This window comes from Lottia gigantea (genome assembly GCF_000327385.1).
Source record: "Lottia gigantea unplaced genomic scaffold LOTGIsca_232, whole genome shotgun sequence".
NCBI lineage: Eukaryota > Metazoa > Mollusca > Gastropoda > Lottiidae > Lottia > Lottia gigantea.
The window spans coordinates 34,859-58,321 of record NW_008708659.1 but is presented as its reverse complement, the minus strand read 5'-3'; the positions used below and the strand labels follow the sequence as shown (position 1 = coordinate 58,321).

At 32.6% G+C, this 23,463-nt stretch overlaps 2 protein-coding genes across 2 annotated transcripts; both read right to left on the bottom strand.

The window, feature by feature from the left end:
* Positions 1-327: 327 nt before the first annotated feature.
* LOTGIDRAFT_239379 (hypothetical protein) lies at positions 328-4,853 on the bottom strand. Its single transcript, XM_009055109.1, has 3 exons — positions 4,674-4,853; positions 1,806-2,079; positions 328-1,185 (listed from the first exon to the last, which is right to left on the bottom strand). Exons 2-3 carry the CDS (start codon positions 2,061-2,063, stop codon positions 1,078-1,080), a joined length of 366 nt encoding a protein of 121 aa, XP_009053357.1. The 5' UTR covers positions 2,064-2,079; positions 4,674-4,853; the 3' UTR covers positions 328-1,077.
* A 2,290-nt stretch (positions 4,854-7,143) lies between these two features.
* On the bottom strand, positions 7,144-13,966 carry LOTGIDRAFT_227146 (hypothetical protein; the record flags this gene model as incomplete). Its single annotated transcript, XM_009055108.1, has 8 exons — positions 7,144-7,691; positions 7,913-7,963; positions 8,175-8,353; positions 8,571-8,697; positions 9,526-9,610; positions 9,921-10,087; positions 12,857-12,897; positions 13,771-13,966. 8 exons carry the CDS (start codon positions 13,964-13,966, stop codon positions 7,554-7,556), a joined length of 984 nt encoding a protein of 327 aa, XP_009053356.1. The 3' UTR covers positions 7,144-7,553.
* Between the last annotated feature and the right edge of the window lie 9,497 nt (positions 13,967-23,463).

Here is a 23,463-nt window from a genome sequence, read left to right as displayed (position 1 = left end):
TTAACGATCCAATGACAGTTGGAATTCAGGAAGGAGTAAACCTATACATAACGTTTGTTTTCAGGTGCAGAAGAACTTCATTACCTTTCAAGTATTAATCAGAAGCTCTGAGGTTCATCTGGCCTTCACTTTGTTAACTGTAACTAACCATGCATGGTCTTCTATCCAGCTTGCGTGACTATCACTAATGGCTGAATCGAATTGAAAATGATATGTCTGGATATCAACTTCGACTTTCATTTAACTCTAATCACAGAGTTTTTAAATATATGTTCGGATTGGGGTTTAGATTTGGTTTTAAAGTATAAACGCCATTATTATTTTTTTGATTTAATAACAAAAATCATAACGAATGAATAAAAGTGATATTTCTAGATGAATAAAATGTGGATAAAATTTAATATGAGGATGATTTTGCATTGTTAAAATTAAACGTGGCTGTAACACGTTTCATAGAGTCAATATAACAAAATATTGTCGATGGAAACAGTTTTAAAGGATTTATCTACTAATATTGGCAAATACCTTGACACATATTTCATATTTACCAGAGCGCACTTCAGATCCAGTTTTCCACCTGGCAAAAGTGAGCACAAACTCAACACATAACTTGGTCGAAGTCCGTCTACTCGACACACAAAGGCAAAGTTCAGAAGCATTTTCCCCATTCTTATTAATAGGCCAACTGGGGTCACATACTTGAGCAACATTAGCTAATAGTTCACTTAGAATAGTCATCACAGTGTTTTGCCATTCAACAGCTGCACTTGTTCTGTTTTGTCAACAGCTGCACTTGTTCTGTTTTGTTACTTTTGGCGTAGTTTATAAAAGTATGTACTAGATACTATTCGACTTAAGTGAAGGCACGTAAAACAAGGCACCATAGGTGTTACAAAATTCCAGATAAACAAGGCACTGTCTTCAAAATTAATCTCACGAGTCGCCACTATAAACGTATGCACTTGTTCATATAAAGACACATGTACGATTCAGATTCATATCACAATTTTCCTTATCTTGGAATATTGCACAACCGTCTATTTCCTTAATCAGTTGAACATATAATTTCTCATGTCATCATAAACAAAAGGAAAATAAAAATAAAAGTCCAGATATTGCTAAACAGGTTGATATCAAATACATTGTCTTTCTTGATAATCTGTTGTTATGACTAGGCAGTGTTGTCTGAAAAAGAAATAGTAATAATTATTAAGGAAATCAAACCACACATTTTCTATTTTTTTTAATTAAGAACTCCTTGATCAGAACAAATTTCTCTTTTCATTGATACTGAAAAAATATATAGCAAGGGAAATAACTAATCCTAGTAACGATTATGTTAGCTCAGACCAAAATAATTGCTCATCAAAGAGATTGAACACAGTATGTTGCGACAGTTTCAACACAGTGATGTGCATTGCTGTGACTGTTCGAACACCGTGATTTGATTTATTGTGACGGGTTGAACAGTGATGTAAATTGTTGTGAGAGGTTGAACACAGTGATGCAAATTGTTGTGAGAGGTTGAACACAGTGATGAAAATTGTTGTGAGAGGTTGAACACAGTGATGAAAATTGTTGTGAGCGGTTGAACACAGTGATTAGAAACATTGGGGCAGTTCTATCTCAGTGATGTAAATTGTTGTGACAGTTGGTACACAGTGATGTAAATCGAACGCTGAGATATGTTGATGCCGTAGTTCAAACAGTGATGTAAGTTGTTGTGACAGTTCGAACACATAGACATAGACTTGTGAATGAGAAAGCTGATTCTCAAAATGTTTATAATCAAATATTTTACTTACGTGTGGATAGGCATTTGATAGGTTAATTCTACATTCTTGAACTTGGTTGAACTCTTTAAGAGATTCACTTCCAGTGTCATCAATTGACAGTCTAGTTCTTAACAGAGGATCGCTCACAGGAGAGTAGCAAAAATTGATTTCTTCGTCAACCATTTTCAGATATGGACCACCTGACCACAGAGGCGGATCATACACGTGATCTAATAAATCTTCTTCAATTAAAACTGTTCTTTTGGGATTAAAAACTTGGCCTTCCATTGTGAATAATTAAAATCTGAAATGTTAATAATATTGTGAATAACTTTTGAAGGCAATTCAAACAAAATTTGTTGTCATACACATTTCACCTTTGAGGTAACTATGACTGCGAGTAGACTGGATTCATTACATTTGTACTTTTCACACTTTTTTTTATAAGTTTGATGTCAATCAATTTGAACTGATGACACACAAAAAAAGTCACTTTCAATATAAGCGACACGCATTTAACACAAATCTTTTATGTAAAGCTAGAGTATCCTGGCAGTCGGTTATATCAAAACTTCCTACTTTAGATTTTAGGTATTAACAGATTTTTTCTTGAGGTTTGAATTCCACGACACCTAATCGCAAAGATGACGATAATTCTACTAGCAACCACCTGAGATAAATTGCAATGTTTTAATCCAACGCTAGAGGGATGTATTTACGTTCTATTTTGTTTCTGGCGAATTTACCGTATCTATCATGTAAAAGGAAAATATGTTAAATTTTAATAAATAATTCGGTTTTAGCACACATGCCTTCCTTTAATGTTTTGACGTATGGGATGTATGTCCGGATGTCTTCTGTTCATTATGAAGCAGCGTCATAATGTATGCTATACATCAACAGGATATTCTTACACAATAACAGTAAGGTCATGATGTTAACCTCGGTGTTATCATTGGGAGTTCGTATAGATAAAGACTAATTATCGTGGTACATTTTATTCATTAGCTATTACATGTTAGTTGAAAACACATAGAAAAATATGATATTTAATGCTACCACTAACTGTTAAGAACTGTCGAAATTTGTTGGTTTTTGTCACGTAGTAAGAATACAAGTCAATTTATTTTCGACCTTACTGCGAAAAAGTATCTAACAGGACCCCTTTCAAATTCAGACAGGCACCTCTAATCTTTACTTTCCGTCGTACGTGTTTGAAACTTCATTCGAGATCTTTACAGTGCCCACTTCGATTCAAATTTTCACCTGAGGCAATTTTCGTGATAAAACTGAACAAAACCTATGCCATATAAATGAATAGGGACAAAATTCTAAATGAATGTTTGAACCTACACAGTCACGTTGTAATTAATTCGTTACATCAAATTACAAAAGAGTCATTTAACAGCAGAAGTGGTGTTTCCGTTTGCGATATAAATACGGGTGTGAATTTTTATTGCCAATATAATACAAGTTAATATTATGTCATGTAACTCTAGTAATAAGTTTAAATAGATACATGAGGAATTTTTCGTAATATATAATTTAAGGAATGTTTATTTAGGTCTAAGATTTAAAATGTGTAATAACCTTTCAAAATTACTTTTGTTTGCTTACGTTATATTATCTTAACACTAGTTGTAAACACAATTTTTCACTCTGTGCCAGTGCCATTTGTTGGATAGTAACTTGTTGCTTTGAATCATCGTAACCTTTATTTCGACTATGCACTTAATTTTTGAATGTTGAACATTTCTACTAATTGCTAATGGGTGGTTTAACATAAGAAAAGATGCTTTATTGGATTGTACTCGTCATTGTCATTAAATACAATAATTAATGTTCTTTTTGATACTCCTACAGGTAAAATACATTTTTGTGGTAATAAGGAATGAACAGCTCATAACAAGTTATTTTTGATGATTTGACAATTCAAATTTATTTTGAAATCGTTCAAAATTATTTGATATATTATAAATGGTTAATGAGTTATTTCCCCCGGTTACTGCTCCAGACCCAATGAAGCGTGACATTTTTTTTTAACTATTTGATATTCGTTCAGATTCTCGTATTCAAATAGATCAACAGCAGAGTTAAAAATATCCAACGGGGTGCATTCAACTGCAGTTCAGGTAAGGGTTAACAAGAGTTCAAGTGTTTAAATGTCTGATATCAGAAATGTGAAATTATCAACAAAACAGTAGGGAATGGATTTAGAACACAATGAAAATATATTAATACGCATCAAGAAAGATATGTAGATATATATGTCAAATATATCTTTAGGAAAGTGGTGGCTTATTTTATAACGTTTTGTTTAACAAGTTTAATAGACCACCGAAATGATTATGAGTCACTACTACATGAACTATTGAACTGTAGTCCATACAGAACCAGTATGAATCAAGTTTAAGATTCTGAACTTTACTTCAACACTCTTAACGAATCACAATAAGTGATGTATAATCATTTTACATGAATCAGAATACATCACACCTAGATTCTTTATAGGGCTTCCCAAAGATGCCAAACATAATTACATTTATCTTTTGAGTAGAAACAATACTTGAAGTAGGTGGTAGCGGTTGAAAACCGATGCCGAGCTGACTCTTAAAGCTCTGCTTGTAAACCCATGTTCGAACCAACAGCACCTATTTGCCTAGCAGACGACAACCCAGTCAGCTACCGACTGATCTATTCCACTGTAAAATAATTCCTACGTATGTATTGAAATATATGTTCATTTTTGCCTAAATATTTTATGGCAGAATATATTCTACCTCTTCAGACTACGCAAACGATTCACTGAACACATTGACCGATATATAGTAAAGAGATTTATGGTTACCCAAAGTAAGTCTTAAAATGTCCACTACAAATAAATTATACTTCACTTACCTCAACAATTCGGGAGTATGTCCAAACTGTAGTATATTTTCTTCTTGTACCAGGTACGAAGTGAAATAAGGAATTCCCCTCACCGTTTACTTTCCCGATACATCATAGCCATGTCGTTTAAAATAACTGGTAAAGTTTGGTTTCGGTAAATGAACAAAAAGATTATTGTTAACAAAGCAGTCGGGTTTTCCTTTGACGTAATGATAAAAATAGCTCACAGAGTGAAACGGTTATTTAGATTAATTATCCAGACACATAATTATCAGTACTATCAATCGCAGTTAATGGATCATCCAGACGTTTACAGCAATCGACACTTACATTTAGTCTCGATATCCAGACTCAAACACTTTTCTAATTGGCTTCCTCTTTCATTTAAGACTAGTTTAATCCAGTCTTTTTTACGAAGGTTTTTATTGGAAGAATATATATGACGTCATACAATCGTTCACCGACTCGACACAGGTATGTCACTATCTAGTCCAAAGCTAAGTATACATATCACGAACTGTCATACATTTGTTAAATAACTGTTCATTTGACTACCTACATTTACGTGTTTGTGAAACATATTTCACTACGACATTACTTTTAACAGTAAACAATCGTTTAGAAATAACGTTTCATTAAAACGGCGACTATGGATAAACTCAAGTATGTTCAGTGAAATTGGCCTTTTGTTCAGAGAACGGTCGTTGTTTAAATTCAAATTAGAAATTAAACTGAGTATGTTTAAGTCGTTGGCTAGGATAATCATATCTTTTGGATATATGCAATATTTTTTAAGAGAAACTACTATTCGTTGCTTATTTGATAACTGGATTATCTCCCACAAAGTATCCTGTGCACATTACGCGTTGTAAGGGATCTTTTTGTCAATTTTATAATGTCAATATTAAATTTAGCAGACAGTTGCATAATAACCAGCAAACCGAAATTAATTTAACGGTTATCTGAGTTCCCGTTTAATTAATTGAAATTTAATTTGTTTTTGCAAGTAACAGTTTGTTTACTCTGATTAAACTGTAAATGACTTTGCCAAGATCAAAAGTAACCAAGTTGATACTACTGTTTGAAGTAATTATCAGCTTAATGGTGCTAATTAAAAATGGGATTATATACTTTAATCCGGACTCTGTGGATTGTGTCTTTAAGCTACAACTTCGGGTGAGATATGTAGAGCGAAAAACGGAAGAATTCAATATTACCAGATTACGATATACGGAAGAGGGTTAGACTGAAATCAATGGAAAGATCTGTACATGTCTGTATTGATGTATGATGGGAATGCAACTCAAAGCAAATACCCACCCACCGGCTTAGGTCATGAAATAAAAAACAAAAAGTAAAAAAAGAAATTCTGACAGTTTCACAGTAATTTATCTCATATACAATTGACTCGAGTTACTTCCCTTCAAGTCTAGTTGTACTATTCTGGCTAAAGTAAGATGACAATAGCATTCAAAACAAATCCGTGATGGCCTAGGTCATGAAGTAGCAATCAAAAAGTGATAAATTTAAAAATAAACTAGTTGCGATATCTGAGAGTTTTCATGAATTTTACCTCCTATACTATTGACTTGAGCTACTTCCCTTAAAGTGTAATTGTGCTATTTGTAAGATGAAAAATAGCATTCGAATTAATACCCCGTTGGCCTAGATCATGAAGTAAGAATTAAAAAGAGCCAAGTTTTAAAAAATAATTAGTAGAGATATCTGAGAGTTTTCACGAATTTTACCCCGTATACTATTGACTCGATTTGTAAGATGCAAAATAGCATTCGAATTAATACCCCGTTGGCCTAGGTCATGAAGTAAGAATTAAAAAGTGCTAAGTTTAAGAATAAATTAATTGAGATATCAGAGTTTTCAAGAATTTTAGCTCGTATAATATTGACTCGAGTTACTTCCCTTAAAGTGTATTTGCGGTATTCTATTCTAAAGTCAGATGACAATAGCATTCGAATTAATAACTCGTTGGTCTTTTGTACGAATAAAAAGACTACGGAGTGTAAAAGAAAAAAAGTCAAGATATCTGAGAGTTTTCATGGAATTTACCTCGTATACTACTACTTCATGAATCGAGTTACTTCCCTTGAAGTCTATTGGCAAAAATGGGCAAAAATGTTAATTTTATGAAGTGCATGTTTACATGGCAATTTGGTTCCGACAACATTTGTTATATACACAATAGATTTGTAATAAATCATAACGCACACTTTTTTGCCGGTTCAATTTCGGCACATGTCGATTATTTAACCTGTTTTACACTTGTCAGTGGAAAAAGCGTTTAGTCAATCGGATGGAACAATAAACCGAGGCTTCATGTGCTACAGACTGTGCACATTAAAGATCCATCAACCGTTAGAAATCGATTAATGCCGATGTGCTGACAAAAGTTCCCTCATTGAACTCTGCATGGCACTGCCGTCTTCATTAGCCAACATGGGGCAGAAAAGTAAGACGTAAAACTTATTTACTATTTATAAAGTATTCGTAATTTATTCATTGGGAAAACAAATAATAGAGATCCCGTTGATATTAAAGTAAAGAAAATAAGTATTAAAAACGTTTAAAAAAATATTTGTTTATGTATAAATGAGATTGCAGTCAATTGGAGAAAAAAATATATCGTTATTCAGTAAGCTATAAAGGTATTGTTCACACTATATTGGATAGAGATCTTGCTATCTTGCTTTAGTAATAAAGTAAAGAAATAAGTATAAAAACGTCTTCAAAAAAGAAAAAAAAGACCATCTGATACGCCTACAGAAGATATCAAAGTTATGTTTTGAAAGATATTAAGGTCATGTTTACGCTATACAGATTTTGAAAGTATATTGTTCAAAATGAATAATGGAAAAAGCCAACTGCAAGCAACTACCATGGTAAATTATTTATGTCTACATTTCCACCACACAATATCACTCCAACGTTTTGGATGGTATCATCCAGCTTTTTAAACTGATCCGACATAACTGCTGCAACTGTAGCTGCTGCTGATGTTTCTATAACCAACTGGAAAAAAAAGTTTTGATCCACAGGTTTGCATGAACTAAACTTAGAGGCGCCGAGAAAAAGTTGCATTAATGATATCATTCATGACTTTCAAGCGAACAGTATGGTGACATGACTTTATTTTAAGATAAGAATAAAACCACTTAAAAAGACATAAGGATGGACGACTGAAGGCTGTCTTAAATTTGGAATACTTCATTGATATTAAAAATTTCACTTACTTTCATTCTTTCGAAAACAAATTTCATGGCGTTAACGATTTCCTCGTCATTCTGAAAAAATTGGACAATTTTCAAAAAAGTTAAAAGAAAAGTTCATTGAACACGAATTCCTTCTTCTCCGGACGTTAATGAGAGTTAAAAAATGTTTACAAAAAACAAAAAATGTGAAACCTGTGTGCAAAAGGAGAAAATATTTTAACAAAATTTTTGCTGTTTTGTGACTTTTCATATGCCCACTGAAATTCGTAACTATTTTACTTACCACTGTAAACACCTCCTTCTCAACATTTTCCAGCATATAAGGCCAAGCAACATCTGCAACAGATTGTCTCATTATACCATCAGCAATCGTGTCCAAGTATTGAGGTGGAGCAGGCCACAATTTTTGACCAGATCTTAAACATTTCTCCAGTATTTTCCCATCTGGTTCTACTGCATACACTTAAAATAATACGTCAGAATTTAATTAAATTATGAGGTGTTATATAGCACACTGTTGGTGATGATGCATTTTATTTCATTTTAAATTAAATTATGATCATTGGAGTTTTTCAACTCCCATGTATGGCACATGTTAGATTCTGCTCACCAGACTGCCACTTTTGGCATAATCAAAAACCTATGCAGAGGATGACACTTTTCAGATATATATCTCTACCTTTAATATCCGGATTGATATGTTTAGCTGCAATTGCTATACCAGCTATCATTCCTCCTCCACCAACACTTACAAACAAAGCATCTAAATTTGGTATTGCTTCAAAGAATTCCAATGCAATTGTTCCCTGTAAGAGTAAAAAAAATAGCTTGCAAGGCAAGGTAACATACGCCCACTGGCAGCTGTCAGAAATGATTAAACAGTCTTTAGTGACTACAGGGTTGCACAATATAGCTAATAGAGTGAAACGTCAAGTCACACACGATATTTCGGTGAAATATTATCCGATCATCGCTAAAATCGATAGGGATCATCTTCATAATGACATTGACATACAAAATAAAAATCAAAAGAATCTGTAAAGAATTGTAGCCTTTAGAGTGAGCACGAGTTGCACAATATAGCTAATAGAGTAAAACGTCAGGTCAGACACATCTTCATAATGACATTGACACACAAAATAAAAATCAAAAGAATCCATAAAGAACTGTAGCCTGTAGAGTGAGCACGAGCCAAATGTGAACGGACTGACCGACGGGGTGATTACAATATACGCCCATCTTACGCGTGGGCGTATAAAAAGGTCATTTTGCATAAATCAACACAATAAATCCACTGGCCGGAATAACGTTAAAATAAAATCAACAAAATTACATAGTTAGCTATGTGACAGACCCTGTCACCGAGTGCCAGTGTGTGATCCTGGTGAGCAAGCGAACCATCTAGTGTTATTTGCTCTTGCAATAGACTTTGAGCTGAAGACATTCTACTGTTGAACTATATCTGAGACCTCATCCACCAAAATAATATAGTATATCCGAACCAGACAGCGAGTTAATTTTTTATTTACCAATCAACACCACAAGAGAAAAATGCAGCCAATAGAAGCCCTAATATTATCTTACATTAATTTCAGCGTGAAAACCAATTTTATACATTGTACACGTTTCAATACCTGTCCTGCTATAACGTCTGGATGATCTGATGAGGGAATGATATCATAATTCAATTCCAAAGCTGCCTTCTGACACATTGTCACTCTGAAAAAGGAACACATACCATTGAGACCCCATAAAACCGTCGTCACAGTCTACTATAATATTATACTGTTGTCATTTAAACATTTATTCAGTTTCTCGCGTGCAGGATTTTACCAATAACGTCACATTATTGGCGCTTACTGTATTTTCTGGAAATGGAAACTGTCAAGGTACGTTCCTTTGTTAATTGGAAAAGACTTATAGTTTGAAAGCTGATGTGAATAAATGTGAAGAGTTTCGTAAATGTCCCATCTTCACTGCTTTGATGATTTTACAACTCGGAATGAATGTATGATATATACAAACTGACCTGTCCATATATTTAGAACCACATTCAATAAGATTTGCTCCGTATTCTTTGATGGCTTCTTTTTTAATTAATGGGGCATGGCGTGGTATGACTACACTACTAGGTAGCCCGACAGTGTTCGCTGCCCATGCAAGGGCTTGACCATGGTTACCACTACTGCAAGTTACCTGTAAAAATATATGTACATTTTATCATCAAAATATGACTTTCTGGAATCATCCAAGTATGTTTTGGGTGATTATTAATATAAATCTTGGAATCTTTCATTACTGCAGAAAATGCATCCTCACATTTGCCAGTCCAATTTGGAAAAGCATCTTTTCAAATCTGTTCTGATGAGCAATGTGCATCTGAAACACCAGTCATCAGCTTTAGAAGAGCTCTTTAATTTTAATTTTGATGAAGTAAGATTTGGGTTTAAAAAACTAAAACAATATTTACCAATCCGTTAACTTTCTTAAGTTTTGTTAATTTCAAAATCTGAAACATAGAGTACAATAATATCTGTATCATGATCTAACACGACATGCAGTTAATTGTAATGATCAAAATATTAATTATTTCAAAGGTATACATATTACTGCAACTTTGCATTTAGTTGATGACACTGATACCAACTTGTTCACAGACAAAGTAAGATTTTATATGGATCAAACTTACCATTTCTGGCATCTCATTATTAATAATTAGTAATTATAATTTAATCGAGTACGATTTTTTCTTCTGGATGCAAACTCTACAGGAAAGACATTGCCTTCTCCAAAGAAAAGAAGTATTCGACACAAATTACATACACACGTGTTTTGATATTTTCTTTCTCATCAATATGTTCAGACATAACTTCCCACGATTTTAAATTTGGTGGTTCCGTTATATCATAGAACTCTTGAAGTGAAAATCATCAAATTTACGGTTTCAGAAGAACAAGATCTTTCTGGTCCGAAAAAATATACTTTCAGATGTGTGAAATTTGACTGGAAATTTGAGGTAGACAACCTGAATAATTAAAAAACAGGCCGATTCCCTATTGTATTAACTATTCAACAACGTATGATTGTATTTTGTTCAAAGCTTGTCGATCCAAACTCTGAGAAATTATCGCATAAATTATATAGTCTCGTCTTGCAGTTACATACAACAGGTCAGAAACAGTTTAAATATATAAAATTCATAAAAGAAATATTAGATCACAATGGCTTATCTTATGTATGGTTGAATCAATGGATTATATCACTTAATACTAAACTCTTGAAATGCACCATCAAACAAAAAACCCAAGACCAATTTATTCAAAAATGGAACAATGATATTTGTACTTCTTCTAGAGGAGAAATGTATTACCTAGTTAAACAAAACTTTGATTTGCTGAAGTTGAACTCCTTTCAAAGAATTAATCTATGTAAATTCAGAACCTCAAATTTAAAATTACCGATAGAAACAGGAAGATGGAATAAAATTCCTAGAAATGACAGAAAATGTCCACTATGTAATAATCTATCTCTTCCTCTGTCAACACCCATCGATCTTATTCTTCAGAATTAAGTACATTCTTAAGTATTATACAACATATTCATCAAAATATAAAATGAAAACCTTATTTTGTTATAATAATATACGAGTTTTATCAAATATAAGTGTATTTCTTTATCATATTGAAAAGAATATATTAAAATGTAAATAATCCAAGACAAGATTTATACTTATTAACACATTGAATTCTTTTTATTATTATTGTGTAGAAATTGTTATATTTATATTTCATGTAATCCCCTGTAACCCACGCTGTGGGTGTGAGTAAATAAATTTCTGTTCAGTTCTGTTCTGATAAACAAACAAACAAACAAACAAATAAGGATGAAATATGAGGATCTTTTTACCAGTGTCACACTTAAGATATTTTTGCTCAAATGCCTTAATAAATTGATATCTTGAATACTAACAGTATAGTTAACATATTACTTACAAGTATATACTATATATTATAAACCTTGTTGTATCAAATAGCAAAGCCGCTTAAGTTCTATGACTGCTACCTGAACGTATACAAAGTTACTCTCAATGTGGAAAAATAGAACAAGTGACGCCCTAAAGTTATCCCACAGAATTACTAATAGCATAACAATCAGTTTGACAATCGACACGATTGAAATAGAAGATTGATACGGATTAAAGTATTTATTTAGTATTTTGTCGTGATAGGGACCAATCAAAATAATAATGTACTTTTGTTTCCGTCAATAACCATTCCCAACATTAATTCATCATTTTTTGTTTACATGTATTTACCTTTGAGTACATTTGCTCAAGCGGAATCTCGACGTCAAGTTAAATATTTATTAGTCGCTTGTTTTGCTTTTCTCATTGATACTATGTAAATAAACGAAAGAGTAGATGTAAAATTGATGCATACTTTTCATTTAGGAAATGGTTCAAGTCACCTCCATTTTCTAGAAATTAAACCAAACTTTAGCACCAATGCCTTTTTGTCGGCCGCCAAGAATGAAATTTGGACGTATAATGCCGTCACTCCTGTCCGTCCACATTTCTCGTGGACACAAAGAGACTACAGTTTTAAATCGATTTTGATGAAACTTATTATGCATGTTTATATTGAGGATATCTTGGTCAAGGACGGATTTGGTAATTGGATGCCCCTGACTTTGTAAAAAAAAAACGCTTGAAATTTGTAGGCACAATACAGGCTACAGTTTTTATCTGATCTTGTAGATTTAATAGAGGCCAAATACTCAATCGATCTTGAATAAAACTGGTATGTAGAATCTATATCAAGTTTGAATTGGGTAGTGATTAATTAAATATTATTAACTTAATATGCATTTATATATTGATAAGTGTTCAGAATGTCGGGTCGTGGAAAGAACGGTGGTTCGAACAGACCGAACAGATTCCATTAAACCTTGTGCGCAACTTCTGACACTTCCGCCTTCTGGGTGAAGGTCACTATTCATCATGCACGCTTACAATCAACATCGTCATGTATAGATTTTTAATTCATTCTGTATCGTCTTCCATCGAATAAATGTAGAGTTTTAGTTTGTTATTTTTTACATCGACACATCGCTTGAACAATATCTTGGTAAATACAAATTGGATGAACGATTAATATCATAGTGTTTATTCAATTTGATGAAATTTGAGATGTATGTGTATGTTGATGAAACTACGAATTCATTATGAATATTTTTAGCGCCATTACGCTAAAACTAAGTGTTTGATGACGTCAATAATCGCGAACGTTCTATTGTGATAAAGCATATTTTGCGATAAGTGACGTCATTAGAGAAAGGGGCAAATTTATGCTATTTGAAATTAAGAATTTTGATCTAGTTTGGGTGTAAGTCTTTATCAATGTCCCCAATACACTTAAAAGTCTGGAAAACCTTCTTTACAATAGAGCATACGTTTTAAAGTACAAACTAAAATTAGAATCAATTTAAAAGTTTATAGTTGGGTAATACCATTATTATTTTTTTGTATACATTTGCACTTTATAAAGTCTTAACACTTGAACAACTCTTAAGAAAGTTCTGTATTCTGTATGCATTAAAATTGTCAATGCATTAGAACACGTAGCTCTTTGCAAGTGTCCCAATTTCTGATTCATAGTAGGTCAATGTGTGATCTGTAATTGTCAGCATTGATATCACTTACAAATCATAACTTTAACCAACGTCTTCTATTGAACAAAAATATCATAATCCTAATGATATTTTCTCATACAAAACATCAGTGTCAAGCATGTTCAGGTGGTAGGTATTCCTCTACATGTATCCAATGGCGGGACACTTTGTATGCACATATATATTTTAAGAAATCATATTTGAAAAACTTACTGTATTGAGGGCTCCTCGTGCCTTAAAAGATCCAGTTTTCTGAAAATTTTCCGCCTTAAAAAATATACTTCTTCCGGTGATGTTATTAATTGTACTGTTTGTGTAAACTGGAGTTTTGTGAATAAATTTCGAAATATTTTCCCGAGCTTTTTCGACTTCATTAAAAGATATTGTACAATTGGCGACTTCCATGACAGCACAAGTGGAGTATATTGAGTTCTACATAAGATTATTTGTTTCACGGTTCGTTTAATATATTTATCAAATGTGTTTGTTTTTTTTTTGTCAATAGGGAATAACATATTTCATACGCCTACTTATAAAGGGGTGTTGTGTTTTGTTTGTAAGTCGAAATTTCTTTGGACTCAAATTTGTGATAATTATACACCAAAATCTCGAGAAATGACTCCCTTAACATATCTGAAAGTTTAAACGAAATATATCCTACCAATAATTTTTTTACGTAAAAACTATTTAAAAAGTAAATGTCTTTTAAAGTTTATTATGCTTTTTGGAAGGTGTCTACTGAACAGATTTAAGCAAAAAAAAAAAAAAAAACACCAGCCTAATTAATTATGGACAGATATTCCTCCTATTTATTCTGAATATTCTTATTCGATTATAATATCGAGTCATAATACAGCCAAACACCAAAACTAGATCAAACTGCTTAATTTCAAATAGCGTAAATTTACACTATACAAATTTTCAATCAGACGTCTGTGGTTCCAGCCATTACGCTAAAATTAAGTTGTTGATGACGTCAATAATCGCATATTTTGCGATAAGTGACGTCATTAGAGAAAGGTGCAAATTTTTTGGGTGTAAGGCTTTATCAATGTCTCCAATACACTTAAAAATCTGGAAAACCTTCTTTACAATAGAGCACACGTTATAAAGTACAAACTAAAATTAGAATCAATTTAAAAGTTTATAGTTGGGTAATAGTAATATAGAATAACATGAGCTTATTGTATTTCGTGAATACGGGTCGAATACCATTATCATTTTTTTGTATACATTTGCACATTATAAAGTCTTAACACTTGAACAACTCTTAAGAAAGTTCTATATTCTGTATGCATTAAAATTGTTTAATGCGTACTTAAAACGTTAGCTAACGTTTTGCTTAAAGTAAAATAATACTAAACACCACCGTTAAATATAGAAAATCTTTCTTGAAGTATAGATCCGCTTTCACCTATTCGTACTTGATATCTAACCACAAACATTCACTATTAACCCCGATCTAAGTGGTTTTGATACCTTCTTTTTGGGATTCCATTAAAACATTGTCATATTCATAATGCAATCTACACGATGAATGTGTTCTCATAACAGAATTAACTCAGATCAGAATAGGAACTATGACAAGAACGAATAAATTTATGATGTATAGATTCATGATTTGAGAAGAGATTTTATTGAAAATTATGTAGATACAGTGGTGTAACCTATATTGGTGCATACAAAGATTCAACACCGAATTTCGTCAAAAGTTAAAAACATATTCCTTACAAAAAATTAATATTGGGTTATTTCGATTTTCTTTGTGAATCTCTCACCTTGACCAATATTTCATGAATAACAAACTCGACAACGGCTGCAACATGCGTCACCTATTTTCATGTTTCATCTAAAACGTTGTATGGATACCTAGTGGAATAACTACATTTCTTGGTATTTATCTATAATAATATTTCATTATAACTAATGACAATTCCTTCCAAGAACAATGATTTACGAAAAAGAATTAGTGACAGACAAAAGAAGATAAGTAAAATGTAAAATAAGAGTAATTTATTCCAAAAATGCATTGGATCAACATAAGGATATGGCCCATATATGTTCCATAGAATTTTTCTGCTGACACGGAATCCGCTAGTTTGTCACGTGACTTCATTCACAAGAATATATCATTCACAAGAATATATTCTAGCAGACAACATTAAGAATTCCGATTACAGCTATTATTGGGGTTATAATGAAAATTGGTCTATAAATTGTGATATTTGGTAATAACTGAAATGTATATGTGAGAAATAGATAATAAATTTGACATTGTTTTGATACGATAGGAAAATTTATGCAGGTTGACGTTGTTTTATCAAAATATGCAAATGCAGAGGTCACGAATCTAAATTATTTATCATATCCGGAGACACACGAAATTAAAATGTTAGATCTAATTTTTACCAATAATATTAGTATTATTTATTAGTTAGAAGGTATCATTAGTTTCTTCTCGGCAATTTTCTTCAGAGTCTTGCATATTCAGATGTGTTTTTTTTTTCTATCCAATGATTGGGAAATATCACAACCTTAGAACACGTAACTCTTTGCAAGTGTCCCAATTTCTGATTCATAGTAGGTAAATGTGTTCTTTGTAATTTTCAGCACTCAGATCACTTACAAATCATAACTTTAACCAACATCTGCTATTGAACATAAATATCATAATCCTAATGATATTTTCTCATACAAAACATCAGTGTCAAGCATGTTCAGGTGATAGGTATTCCTCTAAATGTATCCAATGGCGGGACACTTTGTATGCACATATATATTTTAAGAAATCATATTTGAAAAACTTACTGTATTGAGGGCTCCTCGTGCCTTAAAAGATCCAGTTTTCTGAAAATTTTCCGCCTTAAAAAATATACTTCTTCCGGTGATGTTATTAATTGTACTGTTTGTGTAAACTGGAGTTTTGTGAATAAATTTCGAAATAGTTTCCCGAGCTTTTTCGACTTCATTAAAAGATATTGTACAATTGGCGACTTCCATGACAGCACAAGTGGAGTATATTGAGATCTACATAAGATTATTTGTTTCACGGTTCGTTTAATATATTTATCAAATGTGTTTGTTTTTTTTTTGTCAATAGGGAATAACATATTTCATACGCCTACTTATAAAGGGGTGTTGTGTTTTGTTTGTAAGTCGAAATTTCTTTGGACTCAAATTTGTGATAATTATACTCGAGAAATGACTCCCTTAACATATCAGAAAGTTTAAACGAAATATATCCTACCAATAATTTTTTTACGTAAAAACTATTTAAAAAGAAAATGTCTTTTAAAGTTTATTATGCTTTTAGGAAAGTGTCTACTGTACAGATTTAAGCAAAAAAAAAAAAAACCAAAAACACCAGCCTAATAAATTTTCAAGCATATTTTGCGATAAGTGACGTCATTAGAGAAAGGTGCAAATTTATGCTATTTGAAATTAAGAATTTTGATCTAGTTTGGGTGTAAGTCTTTATCAATGTCCCCAATACACTTAAAAATCTGGAAAACCTTCTTTACAATAGAGCATACGTTTTAAAGTACAAACTTAAATTAGAATCAATTTAAAAGTTTATAGTTGGGTAATAGTAATATAGAATAACATGAGCTTATTGTATTTCGTGAATACGGGTCAATACCATTATCATTTTTTTATACATTTGCACTTTATAGCACGTGAACAACTCTTAAGAAAGTTCTATGTTTTGTATGCATTAAAATTGTTTAAAATATATTTAAAAATTATTAGCTAACGTTTTGCTTAAAGTAAAGATATTTTTTAAGACCATGACTGTTAAATATAAGTCTGAAAAATCTTTCTTGAAGCATAGATCCGCTTTGGTCTATTCGGTACTTCATATCTAACCACAAACTATTAACTCCGATCTGAGTGGTTTTGATACCTCCATTAAAATATCATCATATTCATAATGCGATGTACACGATGAATTTGTTCTCACAACAGAATTAGATCAGATTACAATAGGAACTATGAGAAGAACGAATAAATTTATGATTTATAGATTCATTATTTTAGAAGAGATTTTATTGAAAATTTGGTACATACAGTGGTGTAACCAATATTGGTGCATATAAGGATTCAACACCGAATATCGTCAAAAGTAAAAAAAACAACAAATTGAACAAAGATATCACGATCCTAATGATATATTCTCATACAAAACATCAGTGACAAGCGTATTCAGGCGGTAGGTATTGTTCTACATGTATCCAATGGCGGGACACTTTGTGAGAAAGATCACAATATGAGATCATATAACATTTGATGGTAACCCACTTGTTCACGCCAAAGAGTATATTTTATGTTTACTACATGATTTCGGTTTTCTACCCACCATGTTGTTTAAAACACTCATATAATCACTCGGCGTTATGTATGTCTTGACACGAGTTTCGCTACAGTAATAGGACGAGCTGCTCTAATAATTAATACTAGTGTCGATCAAAATAGTTTTAAGATAACAGACAAAGAGGCTATCGCAACAATTACAATTGCTAGTATAATTAAAGCTGTGATTAAAACCCAACGATCCTTGAATCCAGTTTCTTTAATTTCTATAGTCTGCAGCTGAAATAAGAGACATAAAAACATATTGAATGGATCCAATATAATCACCATCAAGGGATAAAATTGCTTACCAACTGTTAGAGCCATGTCATTCGATACTACCAGATGTCAAAATCAGAATCAGATCCAACTACCCAATTACCTAATCTGCGGCGATATTAACTTTAGTTAGGGGTGGACGGACGTTAACTTGTCATGTACCAACTTAACAAGAGCCCATATTGGAATATATTCAGCAATTTTTGGAGTAAAAATCAGACGCCAGGTTCATCCACATCCATTTTTTTGCGGCACAAGTCAACATAAATAAAGGAAAATTGAGTGAAAGTGGAATTTGCTCTATGAATGGGGTAGGGAAATTTTTGATGTTTATATCCTTTAAATCCGTGTGTACTTTAGTTGCTGATATTTAAATCAATCTTGGGTAAAATTCCTTACCTCAATTACTGCTACGTAATCCTTTTTTCCAACCATTTCAGCCCATAAAATGTGTCTAATAGATGGAAATTGACGTACGTGTTTTCAAAGACACAGAAGTGATGGACGTTTTTATTATTCAAATGGTACTAAATTATGATAAGGCACATTTTATATTCAGTATATCAACTATTTGTAGAACTGTATTCTCGGAGAACATAATTATTAACTTCCTCCTTTCATGCGGATCTTTTAATTGACCACTCACTGCGGTTTCATGCATCAGGATATCCTGGTATTGGGACGATTACACAACTTGACCGATAATTTTTACACGCCCACATGTAGAAGGTTGAAATATTGACAGATTTTGACGAAACGCGGTGTGAGTGTTTGTAATCATCGGAGGATAAACCCTATTGAAAATCAGAAAAATCGTAAAATATTTAGTATGATTTATTGCCCTTGTTCTTGAAAACGTGTTCAATTCTTAGCTTATAAACATTCATTGTACAGTATCGCCCCAAAAAAGTTCAAAAGAAGTGTTAGACTGAAGGTTGAATATTTCAAAACTGGTACTGTACTGCCAAATATTTTAATTTAAAATCACAGCTGCCAATGGGCGTATATTTCCTTGCCTGGCAAGCTATCTTTTATTTTCCCAGAAAGGATGTTGACTGAAACGGAGAAATCTCACCGATTTTTAACCAAGAACAAACTTTAAAGTAATTCGATTAGTTTGTACGTATACATAGAAAGCATGAAGGTGTCATTCGAAAAAATATAAAAATTATTTCTATTTTACTTTCTGAATTCTGAACATGTTGGAGGGATACGACGTATATATCGTTTTGTTCGTCATATAAATAGTTCGGATATATAGCGACTGCTTTTGTTGACTAGTATTCAATTACAATGTTTTGGATATGTTTATGAAGGTTTTATTTAGGCCAAGGTTTTTCCCTCACTGTCCTGAACAAATGCCAAAAATAGTCGTACTGACCACAGTTTAAAGGGACAGCCATGTACTTAAATCAAATAAAACCCTTTCTTTATTTCATAAAAGGTAATATTTCGTGTAGACTTTTATGCACAGCCGAGTTCATGGGTAGTGGTTCAGATGTATGTCACCTAAGAAAATTGGCTGGATGAATAGTGGTGTAATATACGGCCGTCCGAATTATTATCCACTTTTGATTAACATTATAGCAAGCAAAACTCAGAATCGAAAAGAGAAAAATGGCTATTTTAGTTATCGAGAATATAGTCGTTTTCTTTACAGACGGGTGTTTAACTTAAATAGGTCATGTGCATAACTTAACTTCATGAAGGAAAAGTATTCAAGGAGCATCTAACATTTTAAAAACTCAAATATAATTTTCTAAATTTTAAGCAAGAATGCTCCAAACATTATGTTTGAGAAACGAAAATTATTTTATGCACACATATTTCGGCTCACAGATCAGATATCAAATCAAGAACAGGAACAGACAAGTCTGTTTCTTATCATTTCAACTTGGACGATCATTTAATAGACGATCTTACCCTAGAAGTGATTTGCCAGACATGGAAACCACGATATTATGTTAGGCTTGGGAGGCCACGGGATTTAGACCTTGAATACACTGAACATTTGAATTGAGTGGAGTGAGTCTATATCGGACTTTATTGTATATAATTGCGTTCTTACTTCCCTTTACTAACACAGTCACGAGAAACATCATATGATATCCATTTAAAAGGAAACCCACCTACGATTTTAATGTAAGATTTTTTTAACGGTCATGGCATTAAGCACTGAAGTCAAGAAATTTCATTGGCAATAAAAACAACCTTTGGGAATACATTTTCTGAAGAATAAACAATATGAAATAAAACAAGTCAATGAAAACATCGTATGGATTGATTCATTTTGGATCCTTCTAAAGGTCACTATTTTTCTGACGCAGACCATCGTAAAGTGAAAAGAATTTGTGTTACTACCATACGGAAACTTCTATTATATATTATATTTTGTGACACAATTTAAACAACTTTCTTGATTTTAGCTACCTATTCGTCCGATGAGATATTATATTTCTTGTCTTGAGTCTTACTAATTGTGGTGACCTAGAACTTAATTTATCTTGTTGGGTTTCTTGATACATAGATCCGATTGTACAGTTATGATCGACTAAAATGACATACCAAATATCGAGTAATATGATTGCCAACAGCTCAACTTATCAACAAATGGCTTCTACGAAATTCGCAATTTACATTTCATATGATAGATGAGATGTATTTTGCATACTTACTTGTCAGTACGACAAGGGAAAACTGAACCATAGCTAACAATTTCTTGCGGCAATAGATGATTATTAACCAAGAATCCGCCAGTCATGTACTACCAGTTATTGAATTATAGCCGTGGGTGGTCCTTTCATGTTCATCAAACTAGAGAATGTTAAGTCAAGGCTACGTAATGGACAAATTAAAAAGGTCATATCGTGCAAAAGTGTCATATCGTGCAAAAGTGTCAAATGTCTCATATACAACTGATTAGTATTCAGTATTTCTTAAAATTGTAGAGGGTTGTTATCGTTGTCAAACTTGTCTCAATAGTGATGTTGTGTAGAGTACAATAAATTATCATTTACCATATCTTTATATTAAACATAGAATGTGCTATATATATATATATATATATATATATATATATATATATATATATATATATATATATATATATACACTGTATAAACTAAATGTTATGGCTGAAATAATTCTATGCTTCAGTTACAGTTGGCCCGTTAGTAGAAACTGCATTGATGTGATCACGAGAAATGTGAAGTTTGATGATTGGTTTCAGAGCTAATGTCCCTGGATTTCACCAACCTCTTCGACGAGTTGTAATAGTATCTTATTCGAGATCAAACGACTAGTAATTAATATTCACAGAAGAAAACTACCCAGCATCCTTAGACCACCTATGCTAATTTAAATTATTGTTCCACCTTAGGGTTGTACATTTGGGAGAATCAAATCCATCTTTCCAGATGTCTTGAGGATGTAATTAAAAAAAGACCTACAGCTATAAACCCACCAGGAAAATGTTTTCTGGCAGTGTTTGACTTGATTCACTTCTTAAGAGCCGGAAGAAAAACCATGTTGTATGTTGCAAGAAAAAAATGGGTCATCTAATTTCATGTGCTGTAAGAGGAGCTGTCTGCCTTCATATGGCCCAATTTTTATTTTGAGGAATAGATATTCAAACCAATGGGCCAAGGTCAAAACAAGATATGAAAAGGTGCAGAAATAAATGCACAGGAGAATTTATTTACGGTACGGACTTTCCTCAAATTCCGAATCAAACATCCTATTCCTGACCATGAACTTTTTTGCACTTTTATAGTGGACTCCAGTTAAAACATTAGCTGCACGATTTCCTATCAGAACTTAAGGTCAGTCTTAGAAATCGTAGAATCGTTCAAAAGGGGTTCTACCATTTACATGATTGCCACTACTGACCTTACGATTTCAATCGTGCTATAAATCATAATATCGGGAAACTAGCATTAGGGTCAGTAAGGTACATCGTGGTTAATTGGTATATAGCTAAGAAAGATCAACCTTTCGGACCGTTTTTTCGTCGATATACGAACATGTTGACATCCCTAATGGTTTTATTAAGAACTATCGTCAATTAGGTTATATAAAGGATAACACATAGTGGTACAACATATTATAGCCAAGTATATGCACTGTTAGCTCGGTATTTCAATTTTGTTTTCAATTCAATTTCAAGACATGTACAGAATCTTGTTCAATGGCACCATTAATGATCTTGGCTACTTCATAAAAGTCGATGTCTCCTTAGTCCCTGCAATAAACTCTTTTTTGATCAAAGGCTGTAAATGACAGGTAGTCAGAATAATTAGAGCGTCTTATCAAACAAATCAGGAGTGACAATAATCGAAAGACTGTCTCTCTGCTGATATGTTCAGATAAATCATTAATGCCTTTGGGAATTTAGCTAAATAACAGAGTCGTCGAAACAAGATTTTGCTCCATGAAATATTATCCTGGCAGTAACGGACTATAGAATACGGACAAGAATAGATAATATCTTGTACAGCACATGCTTTAGATCGATTGCGCTACACCATGAGACTGCTTACAGACTTCAAGACCAATTTAGGTTGAATAGGTGCATCCATACCCCATTTTCTATAAAGTAAGCAATAAAAAAACAAGTTTATATTGTGGCCAAGTTGATAGTATATTGGTCGCTTAGTGGAAAAGAATTTTAAGACACTGTAAATCCTATGAAGGAGATATTATGCAATAAGATATTAAATTTCTACCAAGACTCAGTAACTGATACTACGGGCTTATTGATCATTCATCTCGCATAACACTGTCAGTAGTTTAACCAGCTTAATCTGTAAGTAAAGAAAAGGTCAACGTAATTATTGATAAGATATTCCTTTCATTAAATACCGATTTCTTCAAGTCTGACTCTCTTAATCTAATAAAGCAATTGACTTGTATTAACTGTGGCTATCAGTCTAGGTCTATCGTAAACCAATTACATCCATCATTGACATCTAAGTTACAATTCCAATGATTTTCTCTGAACCTCTTGAGTTAATCATAATATTGACCACATGATGAAGTATCAATCTCATGTCACTAATATTGGTCCTACGTCCAACTGTTCAGACACATAATTGGATGGTACATATGGTTAGCCATAAAATGTAACTGCAGAAATTAAGGCCGTGTTATTGACTTACAAACTGGTTCCAAAGACGAAGCAGCCAGAGAATTAAATATAAACACCCCCCTTTAAAAACAGTTAAAAACAAATATCTTATTTCTCTTACTAAGGATGAGACAGATTCGTTCAATGA

Bases quoted from the DNA above. Each gene is read 5' to 3' on its own strand.
- LOTGIDRAFT_239379 (XM_009055109.1), bottom strand. From the start codon at position 2,063: ATGGAAGGCCAAGTTTTTAATCCCAAAAGAACAGTTTTAATTGAAGAA. The intron at 1,186-1,805 runs GTAAGTAAAATA...TTTCTTTTTCAG, and splicing joins TATCAAATGCCTATCCACAC to ACAACACTGCCTAGTCATAA.